This window comes from Gnatocerus cornutus, chromosome 6 (genome assembly GCF_029298725.1).
Source record: "Gnatocerus cornutus isolate USDA-ARS CGAHR chromosome 6, icGnaCorn1.1, whole genome shotgun sequence".
NCBI lineage: Eukaryota > Metazoa > Arthropoda > Insecta > Coleoptera > Tenebrionidae > Gnatocerus > Gnatocerus cornutus.
In genome coordinates this window covers 6020804-6046917 of record NC_142238.1, presented here as the reverse complement: position 1 = coordinate 6046917, position 26114 = coordinate 6020804, and the positions used below count along the sequence as shown (strand labels likewise).

At 36.2% G+C, this 26114-nt stretch overlaps 1 protein-coding gene across 8 annotated transcripts in view; it reads right to left on the bottom strand.

The window, feature by feature from the left end:
* dlg1 (MAGUK family member discs large 1) overlaps positions 1-26114 on the bottom strand; it is a 126312-nt gene that overhangs the window by 4124 nt on the left and 96074 nt on the right. For all 8 annotated transcript variants that reach the window (XM_088039066.1, XM_088039067.1, XM_088039068.1 and 5 more), the window contains 5 exons: positions 25367-25405; positions 20427-20702; positions 18367-18588; positions 16643-16790; positions 15049-15154 (listed from right to left, as the gene is read on the bottom strand). In XM_088039066.1, the coding sequence (XP_087895192.1) occupies positions 15049-15154; positions 16643-16790; positions 18367-18588; positions 20427-20702; positions 25367-25405 (791 nt within the window). The remainder of the gene's footprint in view (positions 1-15048; positions 15155-16642; positions 16791-18366; positions 18589-20426; positions 20703-25366; positions 25406-26114) is intronic.

The window sequence follows — 26114 nt, the reverse complement described above, 5'->3', positions numbered from 1 at the left end:
AAAAAATCATCGCAACTGTTGGGAATCTTAAGACTCAACCAGAACCGTTGCTCCAGCTTCGAACTCATCATACGTAGTAAATCGGCGGTTTATCATGATACTCTTGATTGTATTATATTAACCCCACTATTGACAGAGAAACTTGTAATTTGAAGAGGACAAGACGGTTGTTCCTTTGAGTAAACTGACACTAGCAGTCGGGTCTATTATCATTCAAGTATTTGTGTCGAGGCATGTTACAAGGGCGAGAGTGGCATTCTAGACTTCCCACACAATAGATGAATATGAATCTTTTCGTTTTTAATTCAGACTATTGAAGTGTGAAATCATAAAAGGGCACAGTGATGTCGTTTCACGAAATGGCTCGACTTCTTAAGAAATTCTAGATTACATAGAACGATTACCACATAAACCTTTGAAGGTAATCGTCTTGAAGTACGTAGTTTATTAATTACAGAAGCAGTGTACAAAGTACGAGAAATATTACAAGTTATCGTAAACATTTGATGTTCTTTTTAGAAATTTCTAGCTTTAGCTAAGTTACACATTCACTCAAACAAAAAGATCGTTTGAGTTATAAGATAAATAATAAGAGGCATCTGTCGTACGAAATTTACGACTTCCAGTTGTATACCTTTTGCAACGTCAATTCACTTCACTTTTACATGAATATGTAAGATCTGAGAGGAGTATTTTATTTTTTGGTTTTTACTTAATATTGTTTTTGCCAAGGCGAAAGTCTCTTTCGAATTTGCTACGTTTTTTATTGTTTATATTTTCTATACGTTGTTTACATAAAATCTTCTCTTTTAAGAAGTTGTGTACTCCGTCAAGTTTTAACAAATAGACAAAAAAATACTAGACCAATAAACTTGTCTGGTCAATTATCATGTTTTATTCTGTTTTTGTTATAATGTTTATGTTATTTCAGTTAATTTTTGTCGTTTCTTGTCTCATTACCATGTTTATTGCACTCGCTTATGTTTATTTTTATATATTAATAGGAGTCTCTCTTTAAGGCCGTATTTTACAGAATTCGTTTGTAAATATTTCTACTGATTTTAAATAAATTACTTAAGATAATTTCGTCCGTGATTTAATCACGCTTATTTAATACAATCTGAAATAAAAATTCCAAAGATACATGTACCAGGAAAAATAACATTTCTCAAGAAGCTGTTATAAAGTGACAGACATCTTATAAAATAATAAAACCCCTATTAAAAAGTCAACAAAGTTCATATTTCATTACAAAATGTTTTGCCACAATAGATTTAGATAACGGCTTCTTTTTCACGTTTAACTTTATATTAAACAGGCAAACATTGTGTTTTGCATGTATATAATAGAGAATATAATAAAATCAGATGGCTTCTGCGTGCATTTCTCACGAAAACGCCCTTTAATTATTAAGGATTCTCGCAGACATGAAACAATGTACCTCTCTACCCTGAATAGAGTTGTAATTTAACATGCATGACCACTTTACGTAAATGCTTTATTCCCATCTTCCATCACCAAAGTATATAGCAGGAGAATAAATCCAATAAAATGATGAATGATATAGTATAACTCATGTGATCCAAACTTAAACTCCAACTAAGGGAAAAGTTTTGGCAAACTTTCCCAATATCTTAAGTAAAAACATGAAACATGACCAAACTGTAGGAAAAATCTCGCATTACTGTATTCCAATAAAAAGTTCATGTAGAGGTTGAAACGTGAAACTGCTTTCGTGAAAATAGAAAAGTACAAAGAATCGAAATCGTGAAAACCGGAAGCGTCACCCTGTAAACGATAGGAAAGACAATCATAAAAATAAGAGACATTTGAGTTTCACTGAGTTATTTTGAAATCTCGTAATAACGAGGTCTTTAAAAAGTCCATTAAAAACTTAATTATTTTTTTCTGCCTATTTTGCTATCGTGAAGCTTGCCACAGCCCAGGCACTCAGGATACAACCTACTAATTTTTCCTCCTATCACATAATTAAAAGTGCTATTTGTGTTAATAACCTCGCCATTTACGGCAAAGTAAAAGAATTTTAATCACACGAGTTTTTGATCCTTAAAATTTTAATTTCTGTGTCAACAAGAATCGGAAATTCATCATTATTGCGATCTCTGTAGTTTCCCACGGCCATATGCTCGCCGAAAATAAACTCTTTTGAGCTTGTTGTTTTGACATCAAAGGGTTACAACGGCAATACTCACACATCTTGCTTTAGTCGTTTTTCCGACCGCATCACTGCGATTCATGTCGAACGGATGCAATTAGTCTGTGACTACGGAAAACCCGAAACATATTGCCGAGGGCACCCTGACCTGTACCAAGAGGAAAATCTCCCGTTGAACTGTCGTTGTCGGGGAATGAGGGCGCGCGCGCTCAGGAATGCTCGTCCTCCCACTGGATGAGATTCCAATCAATATATTGTCGTATTCACGCAATAATTATTCCAGGTAGAAACTCGACCCATTTTGTAAGAACGCGCGGTCACTTTGCAGTTATTGTGTATTCCTAATGGGAAATTGAAAGTCCTCTGGGTATGCATGCATTAAACAAGCTATTCTTTGGAAGTATGTTACGGGGCTATTCTACATAGAGCTTTGACATTTGAATAAGCAATCTGCTCTCATACAAAAGGTTTTTGTTCCAAAGGCAAGTCTAACAAATTATTTATAGACAAAAATGGGAAAATGAGTAAAAGCGCGTACACGCGTTGCGACTTGAGGTAATTTTTTACGCCAGTTGCATATTTAACCATTTTCTACCTCCATAAAAGCACCGTGTGATTCTTTAAAGCGCAGGCAGTCTTATTACTAATTGGTGAAATTCCAAATTGTATACATACTTCCGCGTCTACGAGAATGGAAGTCGCAAATTCGAAAATAGAGCACGTCAGAATGATGACATTATTAGTCTTTCGAAGAACTTACCTGGATCTTTAACAGTTATAAAGAAAGTGCGATAGTAGTGACTGTAAAATGTCAACAAACCCAAATTTTTGTCTCCAATTTGAGCATAGGCAAGGAATGGAATGCCATGCTTCCCTTCACTCTCTCAAACACGTGGCTTAAAGTTTGCACAGTTTATGCAGAATTTGCCTTTATTTGCACATTAAAAATTCTGGTGGTGTTAGCCGAAACTCTTATTAGAGTCTCATGTGGATTCGTTTAGCATGTTTTTGTTAAACAAGAGCCATAAGGTAAACGACTCGTTTCTTAGACAACTTTTTAAAGATACTTTCTTATATCGGTGCTACTTTTGAAACCAAACTTCCTTTGAACATTTCTAGTAGATACGTCCAAATTTACGTATCTTTTGAGATAGGTATAACCATATAACCAGGTGGCCACAATATGTTCATAAATTTCACACTTTGACTTTGTTTAAGTTTCGTGTATTGTGGATTTACACAAATTGAGTTTCGGCTCCAGCTCTTTTGTTGTTAAATAAATCTTTTGCATTAATAATAATGATTCAAGCGTGAAATTGTATTCCTGCTATTATTTCCTTCGCGTGCTCATGAAGTTGTCAAAAGCAAAAGTAGTTTGTTATTTACGAATATGAAGCCGAACTTTAACGTAATTTGGACTGGTTGAGGTGCTTGATTAATTTGACGTTGATGTTTTGAACGGAAGCAAGCCATTCGTGCAACGAAAAAATTTAATAAAACGTTTATTTGCTTTGTTATTTACCCAGTATAAAATTAGAAACTCTGCTTAAATAAAAGTAAAAATATGTAAAAACTCAAAACCCCAAACCATAAATCAGTTTTGCCATTTTTGCGTGCTTCGTAATGAAATGCAGAAACTCTATACATGGGGAATTCGATAAGAACAGATAAACCAACAGGTAAAGTGGTGATACATTTGACCCAGGTGTTTAAATTTCATTCGCTAACGGAGTAACGCAATTTTATGGGAAAAGCCTGTGTATTTGACCGCAAATTTTTCCTTTGTGTATTGGTGCGTTCCAATGAAAAAAGGAAAACTAAATAATGCGTAGGTGAAAAATTAATGTCCTCATAGTTGTCACCGCTGTCATCTGGCAGGAAATGCTGGTGAATATTTAAAATTGATGGCTTTTTCAGCGGGAACTGTACCGTTATTTGCCAAAAAAAGCAACACCATAAAAAGCCAAAACAAAAACTCGACGATCATATAAGGAGATGAATTCGCATTATGAATTGACAAATGTTTGTTTAATTTGGAGAAAAATCGTTTCGCTATTGAGATATTCGTAAGTAGGGTATAGTGAACTGTGCAAATATGGCGAGTTCAAAAGTTATTATGAAAAAAATGTCCTACTTTAGTGATAAAAATGCCAGATATGGTAAGAATTTTAAGTAGTAGCTAATACCCATGAGAAGAGTCGCAGGTACCCCGAAGAATTTCTGGGTGCATTCCGTTTTCACCCTCTGAAAGCGGTTTCAATTTTAAAACACAATTTCGATGTTTACGCTGTGTATAAAACGGGCATTATAAAATAACGAGCGACTTTATTACGGCACTCGGTGATATTATTCGTCATTTTTCCGTGCGTAATTAATATTTATAAAGCTATCATACCAACGTAGTTTTCTGCGACCGCGCTCTATATTTAGAGAGGTTACACACATTTGACATGTGCTGCTGCACGAGTTGCTATATAAATTCCGCCAAGGAATTTCATTATAAATCGAATAAATTCAACAGGTTCATTTGTTGGTAGTTGAAACACAATAAAAAAATCTCCCGCCTCGATAAAAATGCACTTTGCCCTCAAGAAATCCCAACACGAGATGAAAGTTATTACCTTTTGAGCTTATCTTTATTCCTGAATCTTCTGCTGAGGGTAGCGAACGTTGCTCGCATCGAGGGGAACCTATGCTGCTTGTTCTTTGTCATTTTCTTTATAGGGAAACACTTTCAAAACGACTTTTTACAAAGACGCGAAACGTGTCACCATCATTGACCCCGCATTCGAAACACTTTGCCACTGAATTGTTGGTTTCTGTAACAACTGGTATCTTGTCGTAATCGCCAAACAATGAGTCATTGCAACGTCACAAAACGTGAATAATTACACCATCAGGACCCAGAAGTTTACGCGACCTTTAGATAAAGTTGTGGACGTTTCTTTGATTGTTGTAACACCTATTAGAGCATATGATCGAGGTCGTCGTGGTCGGAGGATAGCCTCATTCACGGTCAGAGAAGATGACCCTGCAGATGCTCAATGAGAAATCCACCCAAACACCTCCTCAGACACAAAACATCTTATCACACACATCGCTCATTCACCCCCGGCGCTTCCTTGACGTTAATGGGAAGAACCTAAAATTATTTATTCGGTCGTAATGAACTCTGTCACCTTGCGAATTTAATTCAAGCGCCGCGTAATGAAATTCCCCAGCATTAAAACTCACTGTATACACGTGGTGAAGTTGATGGATTGTGCTTGATGGCACACGCACAAAGTAAATTACTTTTTCAAAACAAGGACACGATGCACTTTCAGGATCGTAATTGAATCATTGTCTTTACGCTCCATTGAACATAGGCGAGCCTTCAGGGGCCATCCTACATAACTTGTGACCCCCAAAAGCGACCACACAAATGGGACACGAAAAATTCTTGCAAAAAAACGGCGTGGAACGCGAATGGGGAAAGTTGCCCGTTAGAACGGAACATCAATATACAAATTCGAGTATCATCATCATCAATTAAGACGAAAAAAGTAACCACATCGCGGAAAAAAGTTCGATTAATAATTTCTTGATGCTTGCCCACTTTCTAATAGACGGCTACTACATAGATATGAATCTAATTGAAAAGAAAAATGATATATGTACTATTAAGCGCGTGTTACTACTTTTTTAACACGCGAACGTACAGTTAATTTATTGCAAGCAATAGAAATGTAAAAGGCATCTTTTGGTCATTTGGCGCTGACTACAAATCCAAGCTTTTGTTTTAGTTATTTCAATGCTAAAAGCACGACAGCATTGTGAAAACTTTGCAAAGATTGCAGACTTGGAATTCCTATGGCATCATTATTCCGAAATACTGAATGATGTAATTAGGATAGTTTTAAGAAGTTCTGGTAATTCCATAATAATTTTATTTAAACGGTAATTTGGGGCATTACCACGACAGTCACAAATAGTTCTGTACACTGCAAATTGCTGAATAATTAGAAGCTATTTCTAATGATATTCATGTATAAACATTCTATTGTGGGACGGTTATGATAGTTTGCAGATGTCTGATTGTTTGCAGACATCGATAGACGTTACACAAACTGTTTGCAATTGTGTGGATGCAAAACTATCAGAATTTACGTCAGTATGTTCAGTTTTCAGTTGCTAAAAACTTTAATTACTTTCACGATTGAGACGGAAAAAACTCAACTTCTTCGGCGAATTTTTTGATTTAATATCTCAAGCAAATATTTAATTTTATGATTAGAGCAAAACAAAGAATTTTCGTAATATGCTCAGTTCCTCCTCGTCCAACTCATACATTCTTGTCATAGCGATAACATCAAATTCATAATTCATTATTTATTTTCATAAATAATTCAGTACGGAATACAAAAAAGTTACAGAAGCACATGCAATTCGGCGACCATTAATGAGAAATATTGATTAACACGACCTAAATGCAACCCAAATTTTCCGCAATTAACTCTGCTAATTGTTAGTTTAGCCGACAATGGACTTGTAGACATTTCCTCGTTTTCTTTTATAAAAAGTGGTACCATTAATCATCTACTTTAGCAAATTTGTTTAATAATTGGCACTAATTAACTAATTAAGATTAGTAAAACCCAAACCCAAGACATTTATCATTTCAATGATAATTCTGGCGATTTGCTTCTAATGAGACAACAACTCCATGTGGACAAAATAAAATAGGGGCCACAGAAGATCGACACTCATTGATAACAGTTTATTTTGCTTTTACGATACTTTGCAGATTTCACGAGGATCTGTCCTGGATTTTTATCGTTGCATAGATTATACAACAGTTAAACTCTGCACCCTCTGTAATATTTTTGGAATAAAATTTTAGATAAGTCAATACCCTCCGTGTGCATGTTAAGAGCCACAGATTGATTGTAATTATATTTATGCCGTACGGAAATATCTAAGGAAAACATTTCGAGTTATCGTTTCCGGCTTCGAGTAGATACTTGAAAAATGATTGCCTGTTTTGAATACAATTAAATCTTCAAAGAGCGAAAAAGTCAGTGTGGGCACGTTTGTACAAAAAATGGTTGCGCCGTGAAAGTAGATTCTAATTTATTTGACGCCAGTACACCAAGAGACTGAGTTAAAATCTCAATTATTCGCAATAATGTGGCGTTCACGTTCCTTTCTTAGTCATTATAAAGTCATTATCTGACGAAAAAAAATTAATTATAACAAGGGAGATCAATTTCCAATGGTTATTCAGCCACTTTAAGGAAATAGATGACATTTCTGAACAAATAAATTACGATATTCCCGTCACGTGTAGAGTTTCTCCATAAGATTAAATCCATGTTTCAATAAATTGTTCACATGGTGCGAATAATTTATGCATTCGCGAAGAACGCAAAACGAAAATTCCAACATTCGAAGGTGTGCTGTGTGCAAAGTTATTTCTGAGAAAAAAACGTGTTAGACCTTCAGTTGATGAGATTTGGGGAGATCCTGAGTTAATGTTTATAATTCGAACGATCGGAAATCGAGTCATTACCCATTGTAATAGGGGCTGTTCTAATGATACGAGAAAGTTATTCGTAAGGCATTTTTAGGTAATTGCCGTTGGAAGTTGCAAACGAGTGATAAACGTCGACATTTACCCCACTTCACCCTAGAGGGCTGTGTTAGTTCGACGTCTATTTGCGTATATATTCTGCCAACTTTCCAATTACCGTCATTATCGTGTCCATTTCGCGCTAATTAGCTGTAAACGAGTTCGATATATCTGTGGTTATAGTATCGACAAGGCGATACGATATCGCACTTTCACGTTAACGGTGGAGATTAATTCCGTGCTGGAGCAATTTGCATGAAATATAGACGAAGAGCACCCTCGTAACGTCCGAGCGAAAGTAATTCGAGACGAATGTCCGCCCGCCGCCACGTCCGATAAAACTAATTGCATTAGGGATTCCTACACCATCTAATATCACCAAATTAATTAGACTGGCGTTAATGGGGCAAAACTTCAACACTAATTGAGATCATTATGAACCCTGATCAATCGAAGAAGGCGGAATTCTTAGCGCTTCGATGCAATTGAATCAGGTCGTCGACCAGATTTGGGGCTAATTGAACTGCATTAGACCGATTATAAGCGACATAATTCAATCATTTAACGGGAGCACAACGTTACGTAATTTTTACTTTCTAAATAATAATTGAAGCCGTGGTTTATGTGACGTAATATCAACTGCGAAAAAAGGATTAGTCATATCGTCCGGAATTTCTTGGTTGCCAAAATACGATGTTAAATGTATCATTAAATAACTAGTAATTTACCTTGAATGATAACAAAATAATGTTAATGTAAACTTTCTGCTTTACAATGTTTGCAGAATAGTGGCGCTGACGAGAAGGTCGGGAAATTGTATAACCTGCTGCAAAATTAGATCCGTCAAGTTAACACATACAAAACGTCTAGACAGACTAACAATATGTATTAGACCACCCTGGAAAGATTATAATGCTGCCACATCCGGTGCTATTTCAATACTTGCACAAGGGTCTAAATACAAAGTAGCCCTACCCAAGATCCAGAATTCCAAGCACTAAAATCATCTCTTGAGAGGTTAAAAATATAAGCTGATAAGTCAGTCTAGCGGAAGTTATACTATTTTAAGCCGAAGCAAGTTTAAAAAAATTTACGATCAAGTCTTGCTAGTATGACTTGATTCACAAATTGAATAAATTGGCAATATAATTTAAATTTACGAGGGAATTCTCTTCTTTCAAGAGCAAGAACAGAGTTTTACCCCTATAAATCTATATTATATTTCAAGTCGCAGGCAATTTGCGAACACGCTATATTAACATTAAATCGAAGGCATCCTTGAGTTGCCACTTAACATTATTCTTGTTTTAAATTATTCCTTGCTGTATTTTTTATTGGTGTTGTTTTCAGTTGGCGCAACTACATTTAAGTTCGATGAAGTTGAAAACCAACAAATTCATTATATCCCAAGCCATTAGTAAGTTTTACAGGCTTATTTGTAAAGTTCAATCCCTGCTTTGTAATTCACTGAGAAGTTGGATTTTCAAAATACTATCAACCTTCACACTCATGGTTTTAATTGAAAACAAACAATACCATAGTTAGATCCGTAAGCAACGAATATAATTAGAGCACTGTACAACTAACTTCACGGCCGATTTAACTGGAGGTAGAAGGTCAGATCCCGATAATTTCAAGCGTTACATTACGCCCATGTTACATCAATTTCTTTGATATTTTCATGCACATTCATACTCAAAAAATGGCAATGTTGTGGGTGTGTTCGGGTCAACCGTATACGTGAGAGACAATTCGATCCGGTCAGGTCGATCCTAATGGATTTCCAAAAGAAATAAATGTTGGTCAGATGATACTGGAAAGTTGGAAGTAATGAAGACGTCGAGCTTGATTTGTGTTGTTTATCGAAAAAGGGGCTTTTACGTAAACGAGGAATTTACTAATCCAAACAAAAAAATACCACAAGAATTTCGTATGAAATACTTCATTAACAATCACTAAATTAAGATGCGGCTGGATGATGGATATAAACCGTCAAAGTAAACAAACTTCATAAATTTTAAAAGAAATATTTATTAGACTTGGGAAAAGTTTCTGTGAGAAATTCTTCGAGATTATGAAGACAATTATCGAATAAGTGGATAAATCGCCTTGACCATTTCCGTACAGGGTACAACAAAAAAAAAGACGTCAATGGGAAACCTGATGGTGCATTTTCACGTTTTAACTGCAAAGTAATTCGTGCGGAAAATACTAACTCGCAAAATTTTCGTTGGAAACGTCACTTTACTACCACACTGGATACACCCCCAAATGACTCACTGTACTCACTCAGCGCAGCAGATTTACACTGTTCGTAAACAACTACTATATCGTAGAAGCCGTTCATTTATCGAAATGCGGCTTTCCCATTGGACGACCTTCCTAAGTAGTCCAAGTTCAAACGCGTTGTGGGAAATCCTACTCAACAGTGACCACCATAAGCGCCAGAATCGCTTCCTATGACCTTCGGTGCAATATGCGGTTCACCCTTAACGAATATTTTTCAGACCGGTCCCTACACGTCATGCCAGAGGGTTACATCAAGGCAGTTGTAAATAATGGATGCACATGTGTTCAACGGTAAATATGGGTAGAATTAATTACAATTTAATTACGACTACCATCACACTTCTGCAGGCGGTTGTCAACTAGATGTTTTCTTACTTCTGGAAAATCTTCATCAATAATTCATGGGGAACAATCACGTGATTCACCCATCGCAATCCAACCCTCGCGTGTAGATAAACCGTTTCGGGGTACACGTTGATTACCATCGAATCTCAAAAAACCGCCACTATTGCCATTGTATATTTGAAATGCCCCCACATTCCCGCCCCAGTACTAAAATCCTCTGTGAAAAGGGAGCTCAAAATGGATTTTGATGTTTAATTAAATACGATGAATAATTAAACGATGCGCGTTATTTTGGCTGATGGAGCACTAAAACGAATGGTGGTCTAAAATTCCATAATTGGATGTGATGAGGGTAAATGCGGTTAGACTGTAAATAAAATTCGATAATCAACGCACTACGCTTTAGGTCAATCGATTGACTGCCGCTTCACAAAGCAAGCCAAAACAAATCGATGCATTACAAAGGGGTGGCACGTTTTGACACAAGAAGAAGCCAAACAACGATGTTTGATGGTAAATCTTTGCTGCAAATATTTAATTGAATTGCTGGAAGTACATTGTAGCGTGTTTAGAGGCGCTTAATTGCTAATAGCTACATAAAATAGCTTATCCCGGTTCGATGTTTCAAAAGATTACGTTGAAACTCTATAATAAACGATAATTATTTAAAAAAAAACCTAAAGCTTTTGAGTAAATAAAACAGACGATAAATTAAAAGAATTTTATGAAAATATTGGAGTTTGGTTGACCACTCGGTAAAATTTATGGGATAGGTGTCGCATTTATCACATTGAAACCACTAAATCTTTTCAAATCATTCATTGTTCATGTGCGGACATTTAATTTAATACATATGCTTACGGCAATAATAATTTTATGGAAATCAAATAATGCATAAAGCCCACAACGCAAGAATGTGTTTCAATCTAAATCTTCGAAATATTTTTAGGCTACAAATGAAAGATCCCACAACTTTAGATTAATTAAAAATGCCAATTTAAGTTACACTGCTTCTACTTGCACATGTTTGCCTCTAGCGTAAAAAGGTAAAAGGATCATATCATAAATAAATCATTTTTTGGAATGAAAATATTGACATTTGCTCCAAATATGCGTGGAAAATTATTGCGTGAAAGTGGTGACATTTATTAGCAATCCGTGGATTAGAAAATGAGACTCAAATTTAAAAACACGCGAGAGAATTAAATCAAAATTAAAAATTAATTATCATTGACGCACTGGATTAGTGTCAGTGCATTCACACTTATTAAACTGTTTTAATCTCAGGGCATTAAATGTTTATACAATGTGAAATAAAAACCAAAATGCAATAAAATGTGATTTTACGCCGTTGGGAAAGAGAAAATATTTTGGGAGAGGTACAATGAGGCATAAAAGACACCTCGAACACTTGACACATACTACATACCAAAGTACACAATTTAAATAGTAAAAAAAATGAACAGATCAAACTTCAATTAGTACGTGACAACTCGGAATGCAAATTCTTGCAAGAAACAGAGAAATAGCAGGCTTGGCACTAACGTAATCCATTCATAAATCAGAATAATTAACAACACGCTTTACTTTTTCTCCGGTAAGCTAGATAAATTAAAAGCATTCCGATGCGGAGCTCCGGAATAACCGGAACATGTTGCACGAATCCCCTCAAGATATTACCAGAACCCCGAAAATGAGAAGATTTCGTAAGCTGACAAATCAAGAAACAAACTATCTGCCTTAAAGCTGTCGTTCCTTGGCATCAATTACACATTTTGCTATTGATTTAAGGAAATTAGTATGCGAAGAACTTTATTAAGGTGTGAGGTTACACCATTTTTGGGTCGTGTCCGAAAGCAACATCTGTACCTTTTAATTTGTTTACACGAATTCAAAATACGAACAATAATTTTTCTCGGGTAATTGTCGCCTGGAGGACAATGAGAATGATATTCCCATTATTCCACATGCGAAGGTAATAAAACATCAACAAGAAATTATCCCCAAAATCTTGCTAATCCGTCAAATCAACATGACCCGGCAGTGTTTTTTTAATGCTTCAAAAACATCAACCATTCATTTATAAAATTATAGTCGGTGTATACTCAACACCGGCAATTTGGGAAAATCGACACATTCATTATGTTATTTGGTTCTTAACCCTAATACCCGCCATTATAAAAAAGCGGTACTTTCTTTAAATCCGCCTTCAGATGAATAAATTAAGAATGTAGTAATTAGAAACAAGAGTCATTTCATATGTCTAAGCCATCCGAACCGATTAAAACGCGTCTGTTCTTTTAGTAAAAGGCCACCACCGCTCATTTTTAACCAGGACGATAGAACGAGCAAATTAGTCGCTCACGTTTCCGTGCGAATTAAAGAAACGAAAATGTGCAGTATCTATCGAACTAGACGGTTTAAATTAAATTGAGGCACAGAGTAATCCGATAATTGCGCACACCGTCCAAAAAATTTAATTGGAACTTGTCAAATTTCATAAACACGGTCACAATATAAAAAGTGCAAATTTTTAGCACATTCGTCCGGAAGTGGTTAGTAAAACATCGCACCATGCATCGGTCTAATTATTTAATTCATTAAAGTCGCAGTTTTTGTTAAATCTCAAATTGAAAGGCGATCTTCCGCGCAATTTACGTAAACGATACAACAGGTGCCGAACCATATCATAAAATTATCATAAAAAGCCTAAAAATTTTCTGATACTCTAAATCAGACACTGGCAGCTTTAAATCAGGCAGCTTTTCTACATTTCGAATCAAAGTATCTAAAGTAAATTACAGTGACGACGGTAACTGAATTTCACTGTTTACATTAAAACACCGAAGAAGAAAGATTGGCAATTTGCAAGTGCTAAAATGGAGATTTTGATGAATCTGCAGTCTTTATAATTATCATGTCGGCTTTTGAAAGAGGAAACGACATTTCTGAGAGAAAACTGCAAACCGAAATGGTGAGGACTTTCTCGACATGTTAATTACTACTCACATACGATAAAAATTGACAAAAGGCTTGTTGTGTTACTTACTCAATTAATGATTTCCTTTTAAACATCTGGTAATTATTTAAGTGACGCGAATTAAAACTTTACGTAACGTTGGATTTTACAACATTGCAACGAAGAAGGCCAATTAAAGAATCCAAAAAATTGCTAATCATAAAAACAAACAGGAATTAAATGAAACACAAGGCTGGCCATTCCAATAAAAAGGTGTAAAGTACGACCATCACTAAAAGTGTGTTTTTCAAATAAGCAGCTGTGGTTACGAAGCTCATCATTAATTTGGGTAATTATGAGGGTTAATAGCCGATATTCAATATGCAAGGTGTAATATTGGGTATTGGATTCCATGACTAATTGACTAAACTATGCCCAAACATGACAATCCAGGGCTGATTGATAATAATTAAGGTAAATGACATATATGGGGACCATTACAGCAAAACATTTATCTCATTTTGTTCCTGACAAGCTGTAATTTCTCGATTGTGTAATCAGAGTTTGCGAGCTGTGCTGATAGGTTTTCAATAAACAGTCTGAAGTTCTCACTGCGTCTAACGTCGTTTATATTAAAATTTAATTTCTACTCTCTAACCTGATCATGCTAAAGATTTAAGTTCCCCACAAACACTCAACACTTCTGAATGTCAACTCCTGAATCATAGCTTCGTTGTGGAAGACGAAACGAAGAAACGTGTCGGAATGCAACGAAGCTTGCAAGCAAATTAGCTCGACGAAAAGGAGTGAACTTCCCAGGTGAAGAAGCCAATCACAGTTTAATATTGTTATGAAATTCGTTGAAGAGCGTGATTAATGTCTTTTCTCTAATAAGGAGTGCACGACGCTTAATTGGAGAGCGACAAATTCCAGAGCCAAACCTAATAAATGATTCACTAATGCATTAACCGTTCCAAGTTTTTTCCGCGAGTTAACTTTTTCTATTCAATTGTGTCAACTTTTTCCTTTTACTTTACTTTCAATTTAAATGCCTTTGAAGAGGTTCCAAACTTCTTTATTAACGTTTTTTTTAATACACTGATAGAGTTTCAGTTGTTTTAACTTTGTTGTGCTTCAGGTTTTGAAAATAAAATTTGCTTCTTTGTAGCGCGCCACTGATATTTTCATGGTGGATTCAACTCCGTGTAAACAATTAGTCATTATTAGCGAATACTTTTGCCACAGAGATTTAATTAAAGCCACACCACTTTGAGAGTAATTTATGTAGATTGGGCAGCGAGCGCTAACAAATCAATGGATTTTACTGCTGCAGCTCATAATAAAAACCAAATCAATTTCGAATTCATCCTATTCCGACAAATCGTTGCACTCCTTGCATATACATGTGTGCAATCGAGCAAATTAGAGAAACCAATAAAATTACGCTCCCGGTTGCTGCAACAAAATTACAGTAGAATGATAAAATTGTCATATGTCTATATCCAACGAAAACTGGGACTTTAATTAATAAATTAATTAGTAAATTCACCTCAAAATATTTGAGGGGATTCTGAAGCCATAACCGCCTTGTTAAATAATTAATTTGCCAAGTTCACAGAAAGGGGATAAATACCGGAAACCTGGGGATTACTCGGGGTTCGAACTTACCGAGATACATCCTCTTGGCTGACAGCTCTTGGTGTTGTGGGTGGATGGTGAAGTGCGAGGTTTGATGAGTGAATCGACTCAGTGTACGCGTTCGGTGGTTTCGCAGCTGAAAGCAACAAAAACAAAGATAATACATCGCCACTTGTCTCTTCTCCAATGTTACCATAAATAATAAACAAAATACCATAAAAGGTTAACAATTAATTATGCGAACTCTCATTACACTTAGCTGCTAATAACACTTTGAAATTAATGAGAGAGTTTAATGCCGAGAACGTAAACTTAGCATTAGCAGAATCAACTTGCAATTTAAGACTTTTACAAATCGTCTGAATAAATTACTAGCTCAATGAAAGCGCACACAGTTTAATTGACAATCGAGTAAATTACTTTATCAGGACCCGCTGGGCTAATTCACATTGACTTCATTTCACTGATCGACAACAATACGAGTCTTTAATAAAATTTAATTACGTATCTTTCACCCTCTTTGTTACACAATGAAAAGAATCCCTTCGGGTTTCATGGCGCGACGAGACAATAATCTTTCAGACGCAGACCCAAATTGTTTTTGCAACAAAGTAACAAATATGTGACCTCGAAAACGTGCGCGTAGTAATGTAGAAATTTTTTGCAGCTCTTGATGTAATAGGAGGTAATTACTTTTAAAACGTAGCTATATAAAAATTTGTCAGGTGCTTTCACGTTCGTCACAATCGCTGTCATCTCGTACAAAATTATCAAGCGATGAGGTAAATTGGCGGTTTATTATCACGGAAAATAGAAGCAATTAATTTAATTAATTAGGAGGTTGCTTTTTGTGTTTTACCTATCAACTCAATCAACATTTGTTCAGAATTTGCAAATTAATTGGAGAACCGCAAAACAATGGATATGGCTGATCCTTTGATCTTTCTTGCACAAAACTGTGAAAATGACGTGTTTCAACAGTTCGGTTTTTCTCTAAAATTAAAAAAAAAATGTTTATTAGCATAAGCGTGATTCGCAAACTTTTTTAGATTACATCACCACATCTCATAACAGTTTTTTCACTTTTGTTTATTTTTTGAGAGGTAACTAGTCTGGGTAATTTGAAAGAAAACTCGAGATACGTTTTTTAAACTTCATGGATGTCTTTTAAATTTATTGTTTTTTACCAGAATATCAAATCGAGACAAACATTAAAAAGATCTCTTGTATTATTAACGATCTCCGCCCCACTTGTGCTCATGCAGTTCAACGAACAGCTCGAAGTCTAGGCAACCAGTAATACGTCCGTCGTCGGATTATTATTCAGAGCGAACATACATCCTTTTTTGCGCTCTTAGTTACGCCACCGTCATTGTGCAAGTAAAAAGCCCTCAACTTCTCAAGACCTAGATTTATAGTTATTTACCGGTGTCATACCAGATAATGGTCTTTTAGCCGCATTTAGAAGCGGTCTGCTTAATGTTCTTGTACAGCGTTCTACAAACCTTCAGACCATTAAATATTTCAAGCTAGTTAATATAAATTATAAATGACTAGCTATGTTTACATCCAAAACGGGACGCAAATCTGACATTTAAATTATCGTCCCGTCAAGAACACTTACACAATTGCGGCGAATAGGAAGTATCAGATGCGGGAGCATTAAAGGCACTGTCTGGTTTGGCGACGACGAGCACGACCCTGTCCTGCGTAGTTTTGAGCGTGGTGACGGCGTCTTCGTGTGTGACGTTCTCCAAGTTGACTTCTCCTTTCTAAAACAAAGAGGAAAGCGTTTTAATCTCATTCTTTGGATGTGACAAATTGATGTCTGCTTGATTCCTGACAGCCCAAGAAAAATGAGGAACAAAAAACAACTTCACTATAAAATAAGCGACATCTCCATAACCAAAGCGAAAAAGTACATACAAAGACATATTTCCCTCGTTAAAAATCCACATGCGGATTTCATGGAGCTCAAAAATATTTATTTTTTTGGATAAAATGCAACCACTGGAGAGTTCAAGCACACAAAAAATTCGGTTCTCAACTTGTAGCTAGTTGCACAGTGTACGTTTCGTAATGAGCGCAAAAAGCTATCATAGCAGGATTGTCGTGTCATCTTCTTCGCCGAGGTGGATCATTAAATTACAAAACTCCCTGCGCCAGATGCGACGGAAGAAGAACGGATACGGAAGTTGAGCCATGCAACTTTCACGAGATAGTTATATTTTAAAGAAGCAAAGCTTTAAATGAAAAAAGAGAAGGTGAGAGAAAACCGTCTTCACAGGTCGTTTCTTCATACATTATTAATTTGAAAATTTGAGGATTTCGATTAGCACACCACCAAATTGGTTTTCAAGATGTCCCAGCTTTCGTTGAAGATGAAATATTCACGAGATTAAAACACACGTATGTGGGTGTTCTGGAGCTCGTTATAATAAATTTTGCATTCCGAAGATTCATGAAAATCAAATTCGCTTCGGATACACATGCACATATTTCAAGACGCTCGGTGTTATGTAAATTGTGGCTTGCATTTTTAATGGGCAGAATGGAGGGAAGGTCATGCTCCTAATTCCTCTCCAGAAGGAAAAAAACAATGAAAACCTAGAGCCCCGCTATCGCGGCTACAAAAAGTATCACGTAATGTGGAGTCTAAAAAAATACCACCAAGTTTTCTTAGCGAGAATCGATGGAAAACTGCAGGAAAAAGACGTAAAAAAGCAACATTAGAGCAACATTCTCATCCCGTAGTTTCCTAGAACGAAATCGATATCAGGGTTTCACAAATCGATAAAAAATCCAACTCGGAGCAGAAACCTTGTGGTAACGGAAGTTGGTTTAACATAACCTGTTCAACGGAGATAAAAGTTTGCCAGTCTTGTTTTCACAAAATGATGGAAAGCCCCGCAGAAAGGAGCGTAATAGATAAGTAAGGGAAATTATCAATAATGTTACAAAAACAGCCAGAAAGTGACATGCTAAAACGTCGTAAAACGAAGCTGTTTACGGCCCAGAAAATTGAAAACTTCATGTACGCTACTTTTTAATATGAGCGCGGAACATTTGTTGGCTGTCGTCTCCATATTTGTGACAAGTAAACGGTTTTACGTTTACATCACAGAGTTTACAGTTGTAAAAGAACTTGTTGCACTGTAACGGAAATAGAATAGGAAATGGGTCGATCTCCACTTTTTAAACCTGCATGGAGAAGATGAACGAGAAAAAAATTGTACAAGCAGAAGAACTGGAAGCACAATTAGATAAATAATAAAACTTAGTTTGGTCAACACGTATCACAATTCTCAGACATCAGGTCGCTTCCGTTTTTCGATAAAGTGTACTTACGACAGCATCCCTCACTGCGACAAGTTTATCGCCGACGAGGAGACGACCATCCACTTGAGCAGCGCCGCCTTCCATCACTTTCGTGACATAAATACCATTATCACCGGGGATGTGCTGATTGCCTATGCCACCGGCGATGCTGAAACCTAGACCTTTGTTTCCTTTCACGAGTTCGATTTCCATCAGCCGCATACTGCGAGGTCCTCGCCGCCGTCTCACACACTGCAAAATTACCAGAGATTAGAACTAGAAAATGGAATCATGGCGTTTAAAACTGAAGCTGTTTCAAACACTTGCAGGTTGGCGGTTTTCCTTTCAGAACTCTTTCAAGCTCCATTATTTGTAATTAAATCTAAAATGAAAAGGATGTATGCACTGGGTGACTCCATTGTTGGTAGAAATATATTAAATTTTCTTTAGCTCCTTTTATCTCGTGCGAGTATATATAATAGATACTTGGAATATAAATCTAATCGGATCTTCTGCAAGGCTGGAGTTTTCTTTTTTTTTGAAAAAAACAAATTGAAACCGCTGATTCCACACCAAATTATTTTTTAGCTCCCACAAAGGGTGCACAAAGCGAAATTAACAAAGCTTTATTGGGAATAATTGTCCATCGGGATCATTATTAGTCGGGGAATACAACAGGGCATTAATTGCTTTCGAATTTATATTGCAAAGCAATGTCCTGTAAATACGGGCGCAGGCCGATTTTTTTTTAATGAAAATTGTGTCTTTCAAAGATAACACCTGTCTGTGACCACTATTCAACAAAGCACCGCTCTAACGAGTCACTTCCAATTCGTCTTTCATATCTCAATCTGAAAGTGGAGTATCTATTTATTAAAGGCGAAGAGGCGTCAATATTTCGACAGGAATTTTCTTCAACGTTGATCAATCATTCAGAGGACCGGAAACAACATTGATTTCGATGAGCATGAACCCCTAAAAGGAAATGGGTCGAGTCTATCTTCCGAAAGCAGACACGATTAAATAGGCTAATTTCGTTGCCCCTATAAACAATCATAAAAATTAAGTTTACGTGATTTCTTGAACTGTGAAATTTTCTCTCCGTGATGATAACTCCACGAAAAATATGTGCCCCATTGTACAACATGTTCCGCGAAATTTCAGGTAGATAAAACACTGGCATGTCTTCAAGGAAACAAAAAAATATTGTAGTACTACGGCAACGGAACGGAAAGAGGTTTTCGCTCGGACGAGTTTCACTAAACTGGAACTAAAATACATGCGAATGCACCAAAATGCGGCATTCAGACGTTTCTTCTACGCTCCTATAAATCTGTACAAGTGTCATATGTTTGCCGTGCACGACATGACCCGGCGCATCCGCCTTTTGTCAACTGTCTGAAAGCAAGCGAGCGGTCGCGAAACTAGGATATAGAACCTTTGCACGGTATTTCTTCGAATATTTGACGGTTAACGAGAATTCGTAACGTTCCCAAAGCTTTAGACGGCTTGTAAACTTCCTGTAGACTACCGATATTTTGCTGTCTTGAATTGCAAACAACGTGCTTTGAAAGCGGCTTTGTGCGGTGACACATCATTAGAGAAATTTACACGTCGATGAAAACCGACGAATATTAGTAAAAGCACGACCCCGATACGATACCATCAAATCTATTGAGACATTAAGAAACTTATCACAACCATCTAAGTCGTGGGTTTTTGCATTTAAATGAAGGAACGTCTAGCTGCACGAAATCGCGATCGATAGGTCAATGATACAACTATTCATGCTCGTGGAATGTAAACTCATTGTAATATGTAATTAAAGTGCTCGAGAAAAAGTTTCCAGAATCCACAAAAACTTGTACATACTGAATTATTCATTTTCGGAGAAGTTCAAGAACAAACAAAACCATTTTTACATTTTAAAAGCTTTTGCCCAAGCTTTAGTTACTTTGGCGTGGTAACAATGTTTTACTGGTCCCGTACGTAAGAAAAATCGAACAGATCAGTTGCGTAAAACTTTTCTAGATTTTTTAAATATCTAGAAAATTTCCTGGTTTCTGCACTTTATGCATGTCTCAACTTACTAATTTCACAGTATTCCCAGCCTTCTTGAGAGCGTCCACGGCGCTAGCATGCGGAACGTCGACTACCGGGACTTCATTGACCGACAATATCGAGTCGTTCACCTGAAGCCGCCCGTCTGTCGACGCCGCTCCTCCAGGTATGAGCTTAGTAATGTAAATGGCGGTGTCGTCGCCAATATGGGGGTTATCCGTGCCTCCGGCGATACTAAAGCCCAAACCGGCGCCTCCTCGCTCCAATATAATTTCCTCGTATTCCCACTCATCGTCTCCGTTTACCTGCAACAAGCATGAAAAAGCTCTATAACCATTAAAAAGCCACGAGAAAACACATGAAATAAATTCTTTATGAGATGATTTACAAGAGAAGTCACATCAATCTGAATTAGACACATATCAAACTTTATGGATACGCAGATGATAAAGATTTTACGGTGCACCTCGTCCAAAAAAAGTAATGAAAGATATGCACCGCGGTAAAACGCAACGGCTGCTTTATGATTCGGGTAATTCAAGCAAGACGAATGTAAATGCGAAAAATGAAATTTTCTTTTTAAAGACAATTCGCCTAGACGTGTTTCATTTAAATATTTATCGCTATGGCGGGAAAAATTTGCATAGAAATGAGTATCGTCAAAACGAAGTGTCTGATGATATTTCAAACGATCCTTTGCTAATTATGGCGCTGGAATTGGGTTGAGTTCGTCAATTAAATTGAAATTCAATTATTCAACTTATTCGCAAAGCAGCAAAAATAATTATAAAATAACACGTCTTGAAAAAAGACGACAAATTTTGTATAGATGGCTTAAAACTGGCTTAAGCAAATGAGAAAAATTAAACGGATGCCATTATTGTGAGAACAATTTTAAAATTCTTCACACAACTTTTATCTAGAGTTTTATAAAAGGAAGACATTAGCAACAGAAAATGATACTTTTACAGCGGTCGATAAATGAATTCTTAGCCCAGAAATAATGAGATAATAAGAAAATAAGCTTCTCATTCATTAAAATTTTACATCTTCATTATGATGAAACGAGAAAATGTCCTATAAAATTAATTCCAATATTTACTGTTATAACCTCTGAGCCCCATTTTTATACATTACGTATTATCTTTTCCTTAAATACAAAGTGAGAGTTCCTTTAATTGTTGAACACAAAAAAAAAATATTTTCTAAATGAGCTACACCTTCCGCATGTCCTTTTATTTTTGTTATGCAGAAATAACGGAACCTTAATAACCTGGTAATTTATATAATCTACTATGAAGTTTAATAGTTAAGTTTCATGTACTGAATTTTTTATCGCAAACTTAAAGTTATGAGTCTGATTACCACGGACGCGATGAAAAATTGCAAGTCACAAGAATTTTAATTGAAATTTTGTTTTTAAACAATAGTTTTAAGTAAGCAGCGTGAGTACTTACATCCATCAAATTAATTAAAATTCCATCTTAAACGGAGGAAGTAATTATTACATTGTACAAATATGGGAACAACTTTTTGATCATTACTTCGTATTTTCAACAACATAAAGTACAGTAAGTGGAAGCAAAAACCTGCAATATTTTACTCATATAGCTAAAAGTCTATAATTTATCTTCTTTGCAGTCATACGCTTCAAAAACAACAACAGCTTAAAATAAATGTCGCGTATTGCCATTCGCTATATCAACAAAAATTGTAAGTTCCTGAAGTGCTTTTAACATGACGAAACACAAAAAAGTACAAAGTTCTATGACACGAAAGATTCCCGTCCTTGCGAGGTCAATTCCTCGATGCATGAATATAATCCCGCCGGATTTTCACGAATGCGACACGTGTTTACTCAAGAAAAACTGCTACGGCCTGTGCCGGTATAAATGAAATCGATTTTCTTGAACTAATCAAAGAAACATCTGCTCGCTGGCAGAAACAAACAGATTGAAAAAACGGACAAACAAATCGAAAGAGTGAGCGAATCGAAGACAAATATAAATAACCATGAAATCACATGAATAAAAATACCGTTAGTAAAGAATTCTGCCGAGATTAGGCAATTAATAGAACAGAAATTAGGTTGGAACACATGGAAATTACATAAAAGTTTCGGTAGTTCAAACTGGAGTAAACCAAACTTCTGAGTGAATTTCAAAGTCTGAAAAAGTGCTTGATATAAAGCAACGCGTTCGAATAAAAATAGAACCGTCTCAACCTGACTTGCAGCAGCGCTGAAATATGATGCAATACTGGGCCATGAGGTTGGAAATAATTAAATAAACCCTTAAAGGAATGAAGCACCCTACCGTTGATTTAGAGGAAGCTTTTCCAACGTTTCGTTTCACTCCACAGCCCATTTAGACCTTTGAACTCAACCTCACAAAACCCGGTCAAATATTACAACTGCTCCATGTATTTAATATAAATGTCACGTGTATGTTAGATTTAAAAATCACAGTTATTTTACTGGGAACACGGAAAACATTTAAATAGACGACAGCACATGTACGAACGCGCGCGGACTCTTATGAAACGAAACTGAAAATCGCTCGGTATAAAGAAGCACGCTACACAATTTTAAATCCCGCTATATTCGCGAACTTACAGTTAGAATTCTCTCGACACAACATGCTAATATTATTGTTTATTCGCGTTGCGTAACATACGAAATCTGCTTCGCTGCTGGCAACAGCATAATGCAGTTTCATTTCCGTAAAAAACTGCTAGTGCATAAAAACATTCCTAGAACAATACATTGGGAGATTGATTGATCGAACGCCGATATTAAAAATCATGCAGGGCATAAAAAGGCGCAAATGACAAGCTTGAAAAGCATTTATGCTGAAACATTTTAACTGCATAGATTAAATTAATATGTCCCATTTCAACACCGTTATTCTGCTTTCTACATTTCTGCTCGGCTTTACAAGAAATTTATGCAACGAAATAACTTCTTTGAGCCACCTAAAGGGTTCTTAAAACTAAAACCAAGGAGTCGGGTAATTATTATAAACTCATAACTAATTACAAAACTTATCAGAGTGGATTTAGGTTGGGAGTTCTTTGCATATCAGCCCGGATCCGTTTTCGTGACTTTGGTGCAAAGGTTTTCGGGGATATGATTAAACGAAAATTTATGTTGACTTGAACATTTGTATACTTTCATCGTGTCGTAATCATTTTTAGATAATTGTGCCTAAACACCTTTAATTATTTGCATAACACACTATTTCTATTTATGTAAGTTATTAAATTTTAAAAATATTGCGAAATTATTTGCCAATTTTTCATCACAACTCCGGCAGACAGAGACGGTTAATGAAAATAAACAATGAATAACTGCTATGAGCTTTTTGGGCTTTATTCTGATTTGGATAAAAACAAAAGTAAAGCAATTTCTTAAATGGGTTGCAAGATTTAATAAGTTTTGAATTCTTATCATGCTGTTTTCCCTATAATTTGTTCCAACGAAAACAAAGCCATACAGAACAGAATAATAGCTTCAAATGCCTTAATAGACGAATCCATTAAAATACAGTGCTACAAGTCGTCCAATTTCCGATAACATCTTCCATTAATCTAACTGTATTTATCTTGTACATCTAAAATAAGTAATTTTTTTAGTAATTAAGTAATTAGAGAAGTTCTGCAGCACAGTATTAGAGGATTTCTTTCATTTACAAACTTTTGAATTAGTAAATACTCCTACAAGTTTTGCACTAAAAACTCAGTTTACTAATGTTTATTTTTTTTCCTACAGCAAGTAGTGAATATTAACAAATGATAAAAATAGGATCATGATGAAACAGAGATACTGACATCACAAAAACTGAAGCTTTTCTGCTGACAGCGATTTTATATTTCCGTTCTAATTTTCTTCCTATAATGATGATATTTAAAAAAAATCGTAAGAACCATCCCGTTATCAGTCAGCCTTACCTTTTTCTCTGATTTTATTTTAACAGCTGCTTTCTGCTTACGCGCCGACAATGATGGGAATATGAAAGCTGTAGAAACTGTAATTTTCTCGTTGTTTTAAAGGCAAACAGAGTTAATCTCCGGGTCTTAAGACCCGTCACCAATTAAATCTACAAACCTATTAAAGCATTACTTCAAATAAGACTGAAAAGTACTCTTTTAATTGATTTGAGGATCACATATGGTGGTTCTTTTTTAAGAGGTAATCTGAAATCAATGTTCTGTAATTTTCCCAATCGGGGAATCAATGGAAAAACGACCTCAATTATGTAATTACGCTTGTTCATACTTTCAGGTGTGATCGTGTAATTACATTAGTGTTTCCAAACGTAAAATCCAGTTGTAAACACTGATTCGATTAGCTCGTCCCGTTTCAAGCAAGCAAATCACCAAAACGTCGCACGGTAGTTTCTAAGCAAGATCACTTTTTAATAAGATTAGTGGAGGTATCTTGCGTTATGACTGCACTTGGTAGAATTACATTTCAGATGTCTGCTCCAGTAAGCGCCTTTTAATAAAATGCTCGTTACACATTTTATATCTGCGAGACGAGAGCCACGTTCTAACACTAAATTAATCATAAATTTCTCTCAAACTGCAAATATCCAGGTTGTTCCCGTAATCCTAGCCATTTATTAAAATTTAGCAAGGTCCTTTGCAAAGCTCGTGAGCGTGGGTGTGCCGAAAACACGTCGCGCTCGCAAGAATAAAATGAAATATTCATTTTAAAGAACTTTGAAGATAATTCGAAGCAATCGACTTGATGGAATTTTTGGGTGTGTGATTTTTCGCACGCTTGTTTCGTTTATCATCTAATAATACGCTCTCTTGGCCAGTTAAAAGAGGAAGGAATTGGCAGCTGCGAAAAGCACTCGTGAAAACCGGACGCTGGTAAGAAAATCCGACAGAGAAAAGGCGGGAAATGCGAGTGGATGGGCGTGAAGGTGTTTGGAGTACTGAAAAGACTATTTATTTCACTTACTGGTTTGTTGTCGCCGGAACCCAGTAAGGGGGAGTGTGCCTGAAACAACAAGAAAAACACCATTATATGGGGGTACTACAAAATACTAGCTCAATTTATTTAATCACTGTGCTCCGCAGATTGGAAAATGTTCCACTCATGAGTCTGGATCAAGTGTAATTCAACTCCAGGCATTTGCATCTAAATTGCGAACGACGTAAACTGATTGCATATTACATTCTATAGAGGTGCTGCATTTTGTCTTTCTAGCTTGCAGAAGATATGGTTATGATGGCTACTGCTTGAATAAAATTTTATCGAGCGCTAAAAATGAGAATCATCTAATAGATTCCACAACTACAATGTATCGCGATAGCTCGAATCTAACATAAAACGCCTTCGTTTACGTGCTTAAAACTCAAATAACCGTCTCATCAATATTCCAACTATCTTTCTCCGAGCAAAACTGCTGCAAGTTCAACATTCCACCTCAAATTCAAATTTGTCCAACTGACCATTCATCGTTAAAGCGCAGTGCAACGAGAATTTAACAACGCCGAAAGTGGTCGTTCCATGAAAGTTGAGAATGCAAGAGTATTGGTAACAGTTGGTCCTTTGCCAACAAAACGTTAGAAAATCTGACACGTCCCTTTGAAGAGCAGCGGGAATTCAATTACGAGAGATTAGCCCTTCTCAGTCAAGACCCACACACGGAAAATTCTATTTGCATGGTAAATAGAAGAGAATAGTTGCGGTTTGAGCAACCATT